We start from the raw sequence: 17,675 nt of genomic DNA, 5'->3' as shown, positions 1-17,675 counted from the left end.
TCTATCCATCTTTCACAGTGGGAATTAAACAAATGTAATCTAATCTAATTTAATTTAATCTAATCTAATCTAATCTAATTTAATTTAATGTAATCTAATCTGAACTAATCTAATCTAATATAATATAGTCTAATCCAAACTAAACTAATCTAAACTGAACTGAACTGAACTGAACTGAACTGAACTGAACTGAACTAAACTAAACTAAACTAAACTAATGTAATCTAGCCTAATCTAATCTAATCTAATCTGATCTGATCTGATCTAATCTAATCTAATCTAATCTAATCTAATTTAATCTAATCTAATGTGATGTAATGTAATGTAATGTAATGCAATGTAATCAAATCTAATCTGATTTGATTTGATTTGATTTGATTTGATTTGATTTGATTTGATTTGATTTGATCTGATCTGATCTGATTTGATCTGATCTAATCTAATCTAATTTAATCTAATGTAATGTAATCTAATGTAATGTAATCTAATGTAAACTAATCTAATCCAATCTAATTTAATCTAATGTAATGTAATGTAATGTAAACTAATGTAATCCAAACTAGTCTAATCTAATCTGATCTGATCTGATCTAATCTGATCTGATCTAATTTAATATATATATAATATAATATAATATAATATAATATAACCTAACCTAACCTAACCTAATATAATCTAATATAATCTAATCTAACCTAACCTAACCTAACCTAACCTAATCTAATCTAATCTAATCTAATCTAATCTAATCTAATCTGACCTGATCTGATCTGATCTGATCTGATCTAATTTAATATAATATAATATAATATAATATAATATAATATAATATAATATAACATAACCTAACCTAACCTAACCTAACCTAACATAATATAATCTAACCTAACCTAATCTAATCTAACCTAATCTAATCTAATCTAATCTAATCTAATCTAATCTAACCAGAATCAGACGATGAGTACAGCGACGATGACGATATGAGCTGGAAGGTGCGCCGCTCCTCCATCAAGTGCCTGGAGGCCTTGATCTCCACGCGGCGGGACCTGCTGCTCTCCTTCTACTCCTCCGTCGGCCCCGCCCTCCTCGCCCGCTTCAAGGAGCGCGAGGAGAACGTGCGGGCGGACATCTTCGCGGCGTTCGTGACGCTGCTGAGGCAAACGCGGCCGGGCTCGGGTCACCACGGCCTCGCCGCGGCCGGCTCGGACCAGGCGGCGAGCCGGGAGGAGGAGCCGGCGGTCGCCATGCTGAAGAAACAGGTGCAGGATGATGATTCAGACCAGGTCACACTCACTACAGTCCCATAATGCTTCACTTGGTTCTTTCTGAACGCGAGAAGACGAGTATGGAGCAGATTGGAGTTTTGGTTCTACAAATATTTCAGTCAGAGCTGGTCTGGAGGCAGAAATAATCTCATTGGTCGAGTTAAACTTCAGTGGGCGGAGTCAAAGGACCACAGTTTTCCGGTAGTGAGAGGCAAAGTCTGACTGACATTCGGTGTGTAGTCCAAAATCCCCATGGGACATATCAAAGTGATTTCTCTTCAATGTGAATTTATGTGATTCTCTTTTAGAATTATCTTTTTCTTTATATACTGTATTTAATTGTTTATTTATTCATTTATTTTATCTCTTTCTTTCTTCGATTGTATCTTGTATCGATTGTTGCTGGCGAAAAGCTAATCGTTTGGGAAAGAGGACTGCAACAGCCATTAGCAGCTAGTTATCTGCCGGTTGTTATGACTGGCTGAATATATATGAACAATAACAATTATAACAACTGTCCAGTTTAACGCTGTGAAAATGTTAATAATTTGAATGTGCAGCACAGTCAGGAGCTCAAACTCTGGCATCGAAAAACAAAAGGTAAAGGAAGTTGCTTATCACTGCTATTGTAGCCCACTTTCCCCAATGATTATCATTTCATTGGCAAAAATCAATATTAGTAACTAAGTAACTAAAAGATCAAAGTAACTAAAGTAACTAAATGAAAGTAACTAAATACCCACAATGGTGATGTTGGTTGGTTTATTTTAACACCTGGAACAAAATGTAGTATACCTGGATATCTGTTCAACACAGCCCATTCATATCTTCCAGAGGGATTTGGACTACACACCAACTGGCAGAGATGCTAATCTATGGCATGCAAAATGATGCAAAACAATGACTTCTGCATACGCCCTCTATCAATATGGGATAGATGCAGTTTGGAAATATGATGAGCAGCTTCTGCAGTGGCTGCCAAACACAACATGCTTCTCCCATCTTGTAAATTTGCTGCATTGCAATGTGACATTTCAAATAGAAACGAAAACAGAAGCACAAATATCAAATTGGCTGGCGATGGAGTTTGGGAATAAATGATAATAAACACACAGTGATTTATGTGTGTGTGTGTGTGTGTGTGTGTATGTGTGTGTGTGTGTGTGTGCTGTCCCCAGGTGCCGGTGATAGTGAAGGCTCTCCACAGACAGCTGAAGGAGAAGAGTGTTAAATCCAGGCAGGGCGGCTTCTGCCTCCTCACTGAACTGGCTCACACACTGCCTGGAGCGCTGGAGCAGCACATACCTGCCTTAATACCTGGTACACACACACACACACACACACACACACACACACACACACACACACATTGATTCTGACCTTCAGTTTCTGACTGTTTCTCTTTTGCTTTTTCTTCCTCTTTCTTCTTCCTTCCCTCTCCAAACCTCTCGATCTCTCCTCGTCTTTTCCTTCATCTGTTTCCTTCTCTTTTTCTTTCTCCTTCCCGTCCTCTTGCTCTCTCCTTTTTTTTTCCCCTTCTCCCTTTCTTTGTGTCTTCCCTGCGTCTCTCCCTCCCTCCCTCCAGGCATTGTCTTCTCCCTGACAGACAAGGCCACCTCCTCCACCATGCGGATCGACGCGCTCTCCTTCCTCCATGTCCTCCTCCTCTCTCACCCTCCCCAAGCCTTCCAGACACACATGCAGGTTCTTCAGACCTCTTTTATGTTTTTGCTGCTGGGTTTTTTGCAGGGTTACACACACAAAGATCGCTGAAGAGTAGGACTTGTGGAAAATAGACCACAGTGCTCTTAGACCACAGTGTAACTCAAGACTAAAGGTTTATTTTGCTCCAGTAGTTAAAACAATTATAATAAAAACAGATTTACAGCAACCAGACACATATATAATCGTATTTGGGTGCATCTTACTGTCAGTCAAGCAATCAGAACTTTATGAAACTTAACTTAACTTCTTCAGTTTAGTGACTGACTTATAGGGATGAGACAATATATCAAAATTCAATATATCACAATGCAAAAATGCTTCAATACGTATCGTGAGGCAGAAAAATGAATGGTGATATTAGCTACATTTTATTCTGCTGTAGTAATCACAAATGAGATGCTTGACCATCACAATTTCACAAGCTCTCCATCCAAATCATATTATTTTCACTTTCTAATGATATTTTTAAATTGTTGTTTACATTCTAGCGAGCCAATGCCATCTCTAGAAAGATTAGTGACTCAGAAATAAAGATAATTCTGCACAGTCAGACTTTGTCGTCATTGATCTTTTTATTTATTGCGTCGTATCGTGGTCGTATTGACTCGTGAACCCCGTGTCCCGTCCCCGGTGTCCCCTTTCAGGTGCTGGTCCCCCCGGTGGTGAGCTGTGTGGATGACAGTTTCTATAAGATCACCTCGGAGGCCCTGCTGGTCGCCCAGCAGCTGGTCAGGGTGATGAGGCCGCTGGAGCACCCCGCCGCCGCAGGAGGCTTCGACCCCAAACCCTTCGTTAAAGAGGTCAGATGGGTTAGGATGGGCTGGGTCGTTACTGTGTTGGGTTCTGTTTCTATTGTGGTCTAGGGCTGCAACTAACGATTACTTTCATTGTCGATTGATCTGTCGATTATTTTCTCAATTAATCGATTAGTTGTTTGGTCTATAAAATGTCAGAAAATGGTGAAAAATGTGGATCAGTGTTTCCCAAAGCCCAAGATGACGTCCTCAAATGTCTTGTTTTGTCCACAACCAAAAGATATTCAGTTTACTGTCACAGAGGAGTAAAGAAACCAGAAAATATTCACATTTAAGAAGCTGGAATCAGAGAATTTTGACTTATTTTTCTTAAAAAAAATTACTCAAACCGATTAATCGATTATCAAAGTAGTTGGCGATTCATTTAATAGTTGACAACTAATCGATTAATCGTTGCAGCTCTATTGTGTTCTGTTCTGTTTTATTGTGTTCTGTCCTGTTCTGTTTTATTGTGTTCTGTCCTGTTCTGTTTTATTGTGTTCTGTCCTGTTTTGTTCTGAAGTGTTCTGTGCTGTTTTTTTCTGCGGTCTTCTATTGTGTTCTATTCTGTTCTGTTCATTCCTGTTCTGTTCTGTAGCATGCAATTCTGTTCTGTTCTGTTCTGTTCTGTTCTGTTCTGCAGTGTTCTGTTCTGTTCTGTTCTGTTCTGTTCTGTTCTGTTCTGTTCTGTTCTGCACTGTTCTGTTCTGTTCTGTTCTGTTCTGCAGTGTTCTGTTCTGTTCTGTTCTGTTCTGCACTGTTCTGTTCTGTTCTGTTCTGCAGTGTTCTGTTCTGTTCTGTTCTGTTCTGTTCTGTTCTGTTCTGTTCTGTTCCGTTCTACAGTGTTGGTTTGTGTTCTATTGTGTTCTTTCCTGTTCTGCAGCATTCAATTTTGTTCTGTTCTGAAATGTTCTACTCTGCAGAGTTCTGTTCTGTTCCATTGTTTTTGTCTATAATTGGCAATGGCTATACTTATGAAGTGATAAAATCTGTTGTCATTATAAACACTAGAAAGACCAGTGGATTTTAGGAGTCTAAGAGGAAGCCAACAAGCTATGGAGTAAATATAATTCTAGGTTCTTCTTCTGTGTGGTTTTGAAAATCTAAACACTGATTTGCAGAGAAAGTGGAGGGACGTTTTTGAAGCTGAGATATTTCAATTCTAAATTGAAAACACCCATCAATACTGGGTGCTTGTCATCTTAAAACTTTCCCTTTTTATTCCAAGCTGTTTTCTGGGACCCTGAAGAGGCTGAAAGCCACAGACATCGACCAGGAAGTGAAGGAGAGGGCCATTTCCTGTATGGGTCACATGGTGTGTCACCTTGGCGACCATCTGGGGGCGGAGCTGCAGGGCGTGCTGGCCATCTTTCTGGACAGGATGAAGAATGAGATTACCAGACTGACAACAGTTAGGACCGTCACGCTCATCGCCGCCTCGCCCTTAAAGGTGCTGTATGACCGGGTTTCAGAATATTTCAAATCTTCACACACCCCGTCTGCTTTCTGTCCCGATCCAGACGCTCTGCAGACTCTGTTTTCTCTTCTTTCATACTCATCAGTCACAGAATCTGTTTATCTCCAGTGCTTCCCTCTTTCTTCTTCATTTCATTAATTTCCTCAGCAAAAAAAAATGATCAAGTCAACTTAAACAGTTTGTCTTTTTGGTGACTTTCTCTCTCCCTCTCTCCTTCCCTCTCTCCTGTCCTCCCTCCTTCCCTCCCTCCAACCCTCTCTCCCTCCTTTCCTCCCTCCCTCTCTCCTTCCTTCTCTCCCTCCCTCCCTCCCTCCTTTCCTTCCTCCATCCCTCTCTCCCTCTCTCCTTTCCTCTCTCCCTCCCTTCCTCCTTTCTTCCCTCCCTCCCTCCCTCCCTCCTACCTTCCCTCACTCCCTCCCTCTCTTTTTCCCTCCCTCTCTCCCTCCCTCCCTCTCTCTTTCCCTCCCTCCTTCCCTACCTCTCTCCTCCCCTCCCTCCCTCCCTCCCTCTCCCCTCCCTCACTCCCTCCCTCCTTCCCTCCCTCCTACCTTCCCTCACTCCCTCCCTCCTTCCCTCTCCCCCTCCCTCCCTCCTAACTTCCCTCACTCCCTCCCTCTCTCTTTCCCTCCCTCCCCCCTCCCTCTCTCCCTCCCTCCCTCCCTCCCTCCTACCTTCCCTCACTCCCTCCCTCCTTCCCTCTCTCCCTCCCTCCTTCCTACCTTCCCTCCCTCTCCCCCTCTCTCCGTCCCTCCCTCCTTTCCTCCCTCACTCCCTCTCTCCTTCCCTCCCTCCCTCCCTCCCTCCCCCTGCAGATCAACCTGTCCTCCCTGCTGCCGGAGGTTTTGTCTGTGTTGGGTTCTTTCCTGAGGAAGAACCAGCGGGCTCTGAAGCTCGGCACCCTGTCCTGTCTGACCGCGCTCGTCACCCATCACGCCGCCGGCGTCAAACCGGCCGCCCTGGAGCCCGTGCTGACCGAGCTTCCTGCCCTGGTGGACGAGAGCGACATGCACGTGTCACAGGTGGGGAGGAGGAAAGAGGAGAGAGGAGAGAGGAGAGAGGAGAGGAGAGGAGAGGAGAGAGGAGAGGAGTGTTGACTTGATCTGAGGGTCAGAAAGATAAGAAGAATACTTTACTGGACAGTTTACATGAGCACACTGGAGTTCGTCCTGCCTTATATTCCTCCTAGATACACACACATGGTCCTCTACATCAGTGGTTCTCAACGTGGAGTCCGGGGACCACCAGGGGTCCTTGAGGGCATTCCAGGGGGTCCCCAGCAAATTGATGAATTGTTAAACTTCATTATTTTGATCATAGTTTCTCTGTTATCTCTCTACCTACAGTACATATAGTCATGGAATTCTGGACAAAATCATATCTGACAATAAAAATATTCTCAGATTTGGGTCAGAGAGACAAAATCTCATCAAATGGGGGTCCGTGGCCCTAATGTGGACTAAATTAGTTAGTTAGTTAGTTAGTTACTTTTATTTATATAGCACTTTTCAAAACAGCAGTCACACAGTGCTTCACAGAATGAAAACAGCAAGTAAAAATACAATTTATAAACAGAAACAAACACTCAACAATAAAAGCAATATAAACAACAAAACAAAATTAAAAGACAAATAAAACCAATAGGAATTGCAAAGCAACAAACTTATAAAAAACGCCAGCCTATACAAGTGGGTTTTTAAAAGTTTTTTAAAATGTGGTATCGACTCAGCTGACCTGACAGTGAGGGGGAGGCGATTCCATAGTGTTGGAGCTAAAACGGTAAAAGCACAGTCCCCCTTTGTTATGAGCCTGGACGGTGGGACACTTAAGAGCAGTTGGTCAGAAGATCTGAGTAATCTTGGTGCTGAGTATTGGGTTATAAGTTCAGAAATATAAGAGGGTGCATGGGGTCCATGATATGAAAAAGGTTGAGAACCACTGCTCTACATATACTTTATGTATTTTGTCCAAGAGGTAAAGAGAGCAGGGTCGCTTGTAAAATAATTTGGGTTTGCTCAAGGGAACTTCAGCAGAGTTTGCAGATGATGTAGATGTAATATCAGCTATCTTTCAGTTGGTAGTTCACATGCAGCAAAAAACGTTTTAAATTAACACTTTTCAAGATAAATTTAACTTTTACTACACAAACACATACACACACACACACAAAACATGACACCAAAGATGATTGGTGAACAAATGACGATCATCTCTTTTGTTTGGTGTTTTAGGTAATCTGATGTTCATGCAATTTAGATGTGAAAAAGTAGTCAGACCCTTAGTTTAAGGGGATAATTGGGGCTATTAAGCAATATGTATGTGCCCATTCTTTGAAAAACAACTGAATGATATCACTACATCCAAAATATTTTTTTTCCAGGTAGGCATAATCTTGCTGACCTTTGAGATAGCATCAGTAGTCCTATAACATAAAATGTGATATATCCAAATTATCATATCATATCTGTAATATTTTGCCTGTTTTTAGGTGTCCATCACCTTGCTGACCTGCATGGCCAAAGTCTGCCCCTCCTCTCTGGCTAAGATCGGCTCCTCCGTGCTGCCGGGGGTGTTCAGACTGGTCCACTCTCCGCTGCTGCAGGGCGGCGCGCTGGCAGCCATACTGGAGTTCCTACAGGCGCTGGTGCTGTCCAAAACCAGTAACCTGGGATACAGGTGAGGAGGTGTGTGTGTGTGTGTGTGTGTGTGTGGAGGGTGGGGGGGGGCTGTGTGTTGGCTCTGTTAGGGCCAAATGTCCCCACAATAGAATAATAAGTATAGAAAACCTGCAAAAGTGTTTCTGGACATTGCTAGGGAAACTGTTAAGGGTTAGGTATTCCAGTAGTGTCTGTGTGTGTCAAGTCAAGTCAAGTCAAGTGTAGTTGACCAAAGTGCTGTACAGTGCAAAGATGCCAGACAGTGGGCACACAATGAAAGAAACAAAACATATCAAATTCAATGAATAAGAGTACACAGAAATAAAAAAAACAGGGCAACAACAGGTGTATATACACACACACACACACACACACAGTCTTACTTATGTCACTTTTGGGGTATTTACATAGAGTTACATTTATTTCCTGGAGACTTACCCTAACCATAACCATAACCACTACTTGCCTAACCCTAACCCTAACCCTAACCTTAACCACTGACCCAAGAATCATCTTTTTATCAATTGGGGACACGGCTTTTGTCCCCAATTGCACAAGCCGTCCCCAATCAACTGGTCTTAAGTCTGGTTTGTGTCCCTGAAAGTGACTTAAGTCATACCCACACACACACACACACACACACAAACACACACACCTCTACCCACAGAGCAGTTAGGAGGATTCAAACACTAAGGAGTAGAAATTAGTTTTTAACCTGGATTTAAAAGTGTTGATGGAGGGGGGCGGACCTGACTGAGTGGGGAAGGTTGTTCCATAATCTAGGGGCTGCAACTGCAAAGGCAGGACCTCCCTTGAGCTTCAGTCTAGACCAGTGGAACGACCAAGAGGTCTTGTTTAGATGACCTGAGGACCCTAGGGGGTCGCAGGGGTGCAGAGGAGCTCTGACAAATCAGCAGGTGCTAACCCATTAAGGGCTTTAAAAACAAACTGTCGAATTTTAAAATTGATCCTGAAGTGTATGGGGAGCCAGTGAAGAGAGGCCAGCACAGGGGTGATGTGGTCCCTCTTCCTGGAGCCAGTCAGAAGCCTGGCAGCAGCATTTTGGACTAGCTGTAAGTGTGACATGGAAGATTGACGAATACCAAAATATAAGGAGTTACAGTAATCCAGTTGAGATGAAATAAAAGCATGGATGACTGTTTCAAAATCACAGAATGAGACAAATTGTTTGATTTTGTAGTAGTGTGTGTGTATGTGTGTATGTGTGTATGTGTGTATGTGTTTGTGTGTGTGTGTGTATGTGTGTATGTGTGTATGTGTTTGTGTGTGTGTGTGTGTGTGTTTTCGGGGTTGACCCTTATGGCTTTTTGAAGGCCGACACAATACCGATATTTTTAGTTTGAAGCTGCTGGTTACCAAAATTTTGTGCTGATATTCAAGATGATTCAAGATGCTCTGAAAAAAAAAGAAAATAGAGGTGTTACTCCCAAGTGCCTCATAAAAGGCCAGTAAATATTTATTATAAATATACAGGCAAGCCGATATATTGGTCTGAGCCCAGTGTGTTTGTCCTCCTACTAATCAGAAGAAGAAACGTTACCCTGAAACCTCTGAAACATCTGAACTGTTTTCACATCTCTTTCTTTTACTCTCTGTCTCTTCTACCCCATTTCATTCTCCCCCTACTTCCTGCTCTCTGTCCTTCTCCCTCGTCCCCCTCTCCCTCCTCTCTCCCTTGTCCTTGCCCCCCCTCTCTCTCTCCAGTCAGCTGTTGAAGTCTCTCACCGGCCGTTCCACAGCTCCCCCCCCGCTCCAGACGGCCCCTCCCTTCACAGACAGTCCTTCCACTCTGTCGCTCGCTGTGTGGCTGCGCTGTCCTCCGCCTGTCCCAAAGAGACACCAGGCATGGTGTCCGGACTCATACAGGAGGTGAGGGGGGGGGGGGGGGGGGGGGAGAGGGAGAGAGAGGGAGGGAGAGAGAGAGAGAGAGGGAGAGAGAGGGAGGGAGAGAGAGAGAGAGAGAGAGCTACAACATTACTGTACTGTGCTCTTCTCTATTCTGTTCTCTATTTTGCTGTATCTACTCCTACTACTATAATGTGCTCTATTCTATTCTATTCTATTCTATTCTAATTCTTTCCTATTCTTTACAATTTATTATATTCAATTATATTCAATGTATTGTACTTCACTTAATTCTATTCCATGCTAATTAATTCTAATTTATTCCAATCTATTGTATTCCAATTAATTCTAATTTGTTCTATTCTGTTCCACTTCATTCTATGTGATTGTATTTGATTCTATTCTACTTAATACTATTCCATTCCAATTCATTCTAATTTATTCTATTCTATTCCACTTTATTCTATTCTATTCTCTCATTCCTCCTTCCCCTCCCCCCTCTTCTCCTCTCCCTCTCCTCTCCTCTCTTCTCCTCTCCTCTCCCCTCCCCTCCCTCTCCTCTCCTCTCCTCTCCTCTCCTCTCCTCTCCTCTCCCCTCCCCTCTCCTCTCCTCTCCTCTCCTCTCCTCCTCTCTCATCTCCTCTCCTCTCCTCCTCATCTCTCCCCTCCTCTCCCCTCCCCTCCCCCCTCTTCTCCTCTCCTCTCCTCTCCTCTCCTCTCCTCTCCTCTCATCTCCTCTCCTCTCCTCTCCTCTCCCCTCCCCTCTCCTCTCCTCTCCTCCTCTCTCATCTCCTCTCCTCTCCTCCTCATCTCTCTCTCTCTCCTCTCCTCTCCTCTCCTCTCCTCCAGGTGAAGAGTCCTGGTTCTCCAGAGTCGGCTCGTGTCTTGGCTCTGTTGTGTTTGGGGGAGGTGGGGAGGAGCGGCAGCCTGGGAGGCAGTAAGGAGGTGCAGGGAGTCATCCTGGAGGCTTTCTCCTCCACCAGCGAAGAGGTGAGACTTGAGTGTGATGGTGTCTGCTACACATTAGGCAGCTGTAAATGACATCATACGTTTGTGTCAGAAGCCTTCCAGGTTTAACACTTCTTAACTGCAACATAAGACCATATACCTCAAGCAAGGATGTTTATTGCTTATTATTAAATTATTTATTATTAAAATATGAAATAATTTACTTATTATTAAAGTGTGTATTTTTGTGTAAGAGAGGGAGAGAGAGAGAGAGAGAGAGTGGGACAGACAGACAAAGAGAGAGAGGGAGAGCAAAAGAAAGAGCTACAACATTACTGTACTGTGCTCTTCTCTATTCTGTTCTCTATTTTGCTGTATCTGCTCTACTATAATGTGCTCTATTCTATTCTATTCTATTCTATTCTAATTCTTTCCTATTCTTTACAATTTATTATATTCAGTTATATTCAAAGTATTGTACTTAACTTAATTCTATTCCATTCCAATTAATTAATTTTATAATTTATTTATTAATTTATTCCAATCTATTGTATTCCAATTAATTCTAATTTGTTCTATTCTGTTCTACTTAATTCTATGCGATTGTATTGCAATGTTTGATACTGTTGTAAAAATTTAAATCTTGTATAAAAGCAATAACATACTTGAGGTTGAGCTATATCGCGATTATTGGCACTGGTGTGCTGTCTTAAATCTGCACACTTGTGTAAGTTAAGTGCTATATGTGTTGGTGTATATTAAGTATGTCATAGCTTAAGTAAATTATCTGGACTAAATATAATTCCACCTATGTTTTTCATTCTCTTAAAGCCATTTTGATCTAAAGGCTTCCGCTTAAATGCTTGAAATGTGTTTCTTAGACAAATATAAATAGTGAAGGTGATCCTATGTATGAATTTCTTTCCAAAGCCTTTTTGCCTTTCCATCAAGGCAAATGGCCGCTACTTTAAAGAATCTAAAATATAAAATAATTTTGATTTGTTTAACACTCTTTTGGTCACTGCATAGTTCCATTTGTGTTATTTCATAGTTTTGATGTCTTTACTGTTATTCTAAAATGTGGAAAATAGTAAAAATAAAGACAAATCTGTGTGTCCAAAATCTTGACTGGTAGTATCAAATGAAAGATGAATGAACTTTGTTCGCTCCCTCAACAACTACAGTTGAAGTGCCATTGAGCCAAGGCACTTAACCTCTAATTGTTCCAATGGAGTCCACTTGATTGACTGCTTGCCTTTTCTATAACAGCTAATATGTGTTTTCAGGTGAAGACGGCTGCCTCCTGTGCTTTAGGCAGTATGGCAGTAGGCAGCCTGAACGACTACCTGCCCTTCCTGCTGAAGGAGATCTCCTCCCAGCCGAGGAGACAGTACCTGCTCCTGCACTCCCTCAAAGAGGTCATCAGGTGTGTGAACGTGTGTGTGTGTGTGTGTGTGAGTGTGAGTGTGTGGTTTTCTTTCTCCTCTTTTCATGTCTCCTCTCTTCCTTCCTTCCTTCCTTATCCAGTGTTTCCTCCCTTTCTCTCCTCACCTCTTTTTAAATGAATCTTTAATTAAAGCTGCAGCAGGCAACTTTGCACGTTGGCGGCCCCTAGAGATAACTGTTGGACTTTTTTGAAAGATTTGAAGGACTTGAAGTGCTCTTCGAATTTACAGCATTTCAATTGTGATTTAGGCTGGTAAAATGAGTGGATTTTTACATAAAAAACTTGCCTACTGCAGCTTTAACCAGAAACTTTTAAAACTAGAAGGGCACTTGGAGAGCGCAGACCTCCGCCAAGGTTCGTGCTATTATTGCTTGTTCGTGAGTCGGATCCGGATCCGCTCTAAAATTTAATGGGTTCTTCCTTGGCCCATGCTACACCCTTTCACGAAGTTTCATGAAAATCGGGCCAGTAGTTTTCCCGTAATCCTGCTAACAGGCAAAAAAACAGACAAACAAACAAACGGCACCGAAAACATACATACAACAATGAATTCTCCTCTCTTCTCCTATTCTCCATCCTCTCCATCCTTCATACATGTTTTCCCTCTCCCTCCCCTTCTCTCTCTCTCTTTCTCTCTCTCTCTCTCCAGTGCCTGTCCAGCCTCTAGTCTCTCGCCCCATGTGGAGTCTGTCTGGGCCTTGCTGTTTCAAAACTGCCAGTGTCAGGAGGAAGGGACCAGGAACCTGGTGGCTGAGTGTCTGGGAAAACTGACCTTAGTCAACCCTGCACAGCTACTGCCCAGGCTGAAACAGCAACTTAAAACCGGTAGAGTGTGTGTGTGTGTGTGTGTGTGTGTGTGTGTGGGTATGACTTAAGTCACTTTCAGGGACACACACCAGACTTAAGACCAGTTGATTGGGGACGGCTTGTGCAATTGGGGACAAAAGCTGTGTCCCCAATTGGTAAAAAGCTGATTTTTGGGTCAGTGATTAAGGTTAGGGTTATGTTAAGGTTAGGGTTATGTTAAGGTTAAGGTTAAGGTTAGGGTTAGGTTAAGGTTAGGGTTATGTTAAGGTTAGGATTAGGTTAAGGTTTGGGTTATGTTATGGTTAGGGTTAGGTTAGGGTTAAGGTTAAGGTTAAGGTTAAGGTTAAGGTTAAGGTTAAGGTTAGGTTAAAGTTAAGGTTAAGGTTAGGTTAAGGTTAGGGTTAGGGTTAGGTTTAGGCAAGTAGTGGTTATGGTTATGGTTAGGGTAAGTCTCCAGGAAATGAATGTAAGTCTATGTAAATACCCCAAAAGTGAAATACCGTAAGTAAGACTGTGTGTGTGTGTGTGTGTGTGTGATAGGATGTGATTTCCATTCTCTGTGCCAGAAAATGTCACCTTAACTTAAATATGCTCTAGACAAGCTTTTATGTAAAGAATAATTTAGAATAATTTCACGTTAACTGTGAAATATTTTTAAGCTTTTAACGAACTCCTCCTGTCTCGTCCCGCCGCAGGTTCTCCTCTGGCCCGCAGCACAGTGGTGACAGCTGTCAAGTTCACTATTGTGGACCAGCCTGCTCCCATAGACTCACTGCTGAAAGACTGCATCGGTAGGACACACACACACACACACACACACACACACAAACACACACACACATACAGGCACAAAGACAACGCACACACACAAACTCAAGTCTACAGCTCTGATGTCATCTCTGCGCGCCAGGTGACTTCCTGAAGACGCTGCAGGACGACGACATCAACGTGCGCCGCGTCGCCTTGGTGATGTTCAACTCGGCAGCCCATAATAAGCCGTCCCTGATCCGTGGTCTCCTAGCAACGGTGCTGCCTCACCTCTACAAGGAGACGCAGATCAGGAAGGACCTCATCAGAGAGGTGCGTTGATTGGTCGGAATACTGAATGTTTTTAGTTCTGATTGGTTGATTCACATTCAGGTTTCTGCAGCAGGACCAAACGAGGCCTGGATGAGCTTATGCTTTATTTATCCATCTGAATTTTTCATAAAACCTTTATGACTGTGTCCAAGTTGTTACCAGGAGAGATGATTTGTCGGTTAGCCTTCAGTTTCAGATGTCCAGTAAGCTATCCAGCAGATATCCTGAATTAGTACTGCAGCAGCAACTGCACACTATTGTATTAATAGTACAGTTGTATTAGGGTAGTGTAATCCAACCAGGGTTAGACGGTTATATCTGCAAACCTTTTAATGAAAAATATATTTATTTTGAGGGTGTGGGGGGTTGATAGATCATAAGTAATAATACAAAAATGACTAAAAATAGGCTTTTTAACAAAAATCTTCAGGTTTTTTTTCTTCTTTTTGACTTGATTTGTTTGCATCCCTGAGAATACAGTTCTATGGGAAACACTCAATAGTTTTTGGATTTTTTTAGGCATGAAAATAGTCAAATTTGAATATATTGAACATCTGCACAAAATATCACTATCGTCAATTGATTCCAAAACTATCGGTATCTGTATCAAAAACCAATATTGGTTGAACCTTAAACCTAATTAACCGATTTGGATCAGAGGGTTTCCACAAAACTCTTTCAAATTATGCCTTGCCAGACTGTTCCTTTCATCTTTTGATGTCTGAAAACATCTACATCAGCATATCTCTGTGCACATTGACATATCTGTGTGTGTGTGTGTGTGTGTGTGTGTGTGTGTGTGTGTGTGTGTGTGTTGCAGGTGGAGATGGGTCCGTTCAAACACACAGTGGACGACGGTTTGGACGTGCGTAAAGCGGCGTTCGAGTGTATGTACACGCTGCTGGACAGCTGTCTGGACGGGCTGGACGTCCTGCTGTTCCTGGACCATGTAGAGGAGGGGCTGAAAGACCACTATGATATCAGGGTGGGTGGGAAACACACACACACACACACACACACACTCACACATTGATGCACATAGCACTTATACACACACAGCATTTCACATTGTTTTATCTTCTCGCCTCTACTCCTGTTTTTGCCTCCGATCTTCCACTTATTTTCTCTGCTTTCTCCCCTCTTTTCGCCCTTTCATGCTTGTGTGTGTGTGTGTGTGTGTGTGTGTGTGTATGTGTGTGTGTGTGTGTGTGTGTGTGTGTATATATGTAGATGCTGACCTTCCTGATGCTAGCCAGACTGGCTTCTCTGTGTCCTGGTGCTGTTCTCCAAAGACTGGACAGACTGGTGGAGCCGCTTAAAGCTACCTGCACTACCAAGGTACTACACGCACACACACACACACACACACACACGCACACTCAGATACACACAGACACACACACACACACACACAGACACACGCACACCCAGATACACACATGCATAGAGACAAGCACTGACAGACATACATTTTATTCATTCTAGACCATGTAGAGGCAGGGCTTAAAAATCACTGTGATATCAGGTATTAGGATAGGACAAGCACACACACACACACACACACACACACACACACACACACACACACACACACACACAAATGCACACACACAAAAGACAAACTCACATTCACAGACAGCTAAAAGCTACCTGCGCTGCACACAAACATACATACACACACACGCACACCCACACACACAATTGGTTCACACACAGAAACACACACATATGCACGTACACACACACACACACACACAATGTCTTACGATCCAATAATACATATATAATACATATAATAATACATAGAAATTAAACTCCATAATCAATTCTTAATAATAAATACAGTATCATAGTGTTTTTTTGCCCTCAAATTGTATGATTCATATGGATTTTAGGAGTACAGTGGGAATGAGCATGACTCTCTTCACTAAACTGAACTGAACCCCCCCCTCCCCCTACACACCCCCCCCCCCCCACCACACCCCACCCGCCCCCCCCACCCGCAGGTGAAGGCCGGCTCGGTGAAGCAGGAGTTCGAGAAGCAGGAGGAGCTGCGGCGCTCGGCCATGCGCGCCGTCGCCGCCCTGCTGGCCGTGCCCGAGGTGGAGAGGAGCCCCAGCATGGCCGACTTCGCCAACCAGATCAGAACCAACGCGGACATGGCCTCCATCTACCAGAGCGTCCAGGGAGGGGAGGGGGGGGGCTTGGGGCCCGCCGAGAGCATGGACACCAGCTAGACTTGCTTTTTCTTGTTTTCTTTTTTTATAGACTGAGTTTAAGCACAGTAGATAGAAGCATTCAGGGTGTTTTTATGATGACACAGTGCAGTTAAAAATTGTGATGCAATTACAGCTACATTTGGATAACAGTACATTTTTCAGCAGATAAACTTTAAACCGTAACCTTAGAATGCAGTCCTTAAAGCAGTGGTTCTCAAAGTGGGGTCCGTGGGGTCCCCAGGGGTCCTTGAGGGGGTTCCAGGGGGTCCCCAGCAAAAAGGGGAATAATTTATTTTCACTATAATTCCATCCAGAAGTAACACAATGACAGAATGCATGACTATTTTGGTCATGGGTTTCATACACTTTCTGTAATAAAACATCTAAAAGCAAAAATCTTATCAGATGGGGGTCCGTGGGACAAAATCTTATCAAATGGTGGTTCGTGGTCTAATTTGTGTCAGTTTAGGGGTCCTTGACATGAAAAAGTTTGAGAAGCACTGCCTTAAAGAGTAACTAAACCCCAAACTCACATCTGTGGAAAACCTGACAAATCTGTGGAAAACCTAACAAATCTGTGTCAAAAGCATGCTGCCGAATTGGACATCTGCTATTGGCTGATCTTTGGTGCCAGGTGATGTCACCACCTGTTGTACTAAGGTGACATCACCTGGCACCAAAGATCAGCCAATAGCAGATGGCCACTTCGGGAGCATGCTTTTTACCTTTAGATGTCAGGAACTTGCAACAGAAGTACATTGTGGAACTAGTTTGTCATAAAATAGAATGTTATTTTGCTTCTCAGGGCAACAACACTAACAGAAATAATGTTATCTGCCTTTTTTTATCTGAGTTTTCAGGTTTTACTGGTCAGCCTAGTTTCAGATCCTTGTCATTGACACCAATTTGTAATATCGATCTCAGGCTGGAGTTTCAAGACTGCCTCCATCTCAATTTGGAAACTAAAATCAAGGTGAAATTGAAATTTAACATTTTTAAGAAGAGCCTTGTGAGCCTTGATTTGAGTTGTAGCACTGGAATTAACATATTTTCATTGGTACATTTTTCCATCATATCTTTATTGAAAAACCTTTAAATATATATATTTTTTTTAGGAATCGTGGAGCTAGTTCAGTTTCCTGTTAATGTTGGTTTTTTTTAGACATAAAATCACTTGGATAACAATGCTTATCATGCAGCATCGAAATCAAAAAGAAGACGAGGTTGGAGGATGATACATCACAGGATTACTGCCTCACACTACAGCCAATATGTAATAGAGAAAAAAATACTCAAACAGAAATGTGCCTTTTGCAGTGGTTCAGAAATAAACATTCACAAAGCAGTGGCATTCAGTGCTTTTTTAATATTATATTGTTGATAAAAAAGGATA

The 17,675-nt window shown here is 42.7% G+C and overlaps 1 protein-coding gene across 1 annotated transcript in view; it reads left to right on the top strand.

The window, feature by feature from the left end:
* Positions 1-16,300, top strand: part of LOC139653154 (cullin-associated NEDD8-dissociated protein 1-like) — a 22,495-nt gene extending 6,195 nt beyond the window's left edge. Inside the window, 17 exon segments of the mRNA XM_071530124.1 lie at positions 949-1,259; positions 2,444-2,585; positions 2,851-2,969; positions 3,635-3,790; positions 5,013-5,234; positions 6,074-6,280; positions 7,747-7,934; positions 9,641-9,657; positions 9,660-9,805; positions 10,631-10,771; positions 12,016-12,155; positions 12,826-13,001; positions 13,679-13,774; positions 13,894-14,063; positions 14,884-15,048; positions 15,294-15,401; positions 16,070-16,300. Coding sequence (XP_071386225.1) covers positions 949-1,259; positions 2,444-2,585; positions 2,851-2,969; positions 3,635-3,790; positions 5,013-5,234; positions 6,074-6,280; positions 7,747-7,934; positions 9,641-9,657; positions 9,660-9,805; positions 10,631-10,771; positions 12,016-12,155; positions 12,826-13,001; positions 13,679-13,774; positions 13,894-14,063; positions 14,884-15,048; positions 15,294-15,401; positions 16,070-16,300 — 2,735 coding nt within the window.
* The last annotated feature ends 1,375 nt before the right edge of the window (positions 16,301-17,675 follow it).

The sequence above is a fragment of the Centroberyx affinis genome, unplaced genomic scaffold (assembly GCF_046629955.1).
Source record: "Centroberyx affinis isolate AG114_WGS23_722 - 3 ecotype Tasmania unplaced genomic scaffold, CSIRO-AGI_Caff_v1 ptg000130l_1, whole genome shotgun sequence".
Taxonomy (NCBI): Eukaryota; Metazoa; Chordata; class Actinopteri; order Beryciformes; family Berycidae; genus Centroberyx; species Centroberyx affinis.
This window is presented reverse-complemented; position numbering and strand designations above follow the sequence as displayed.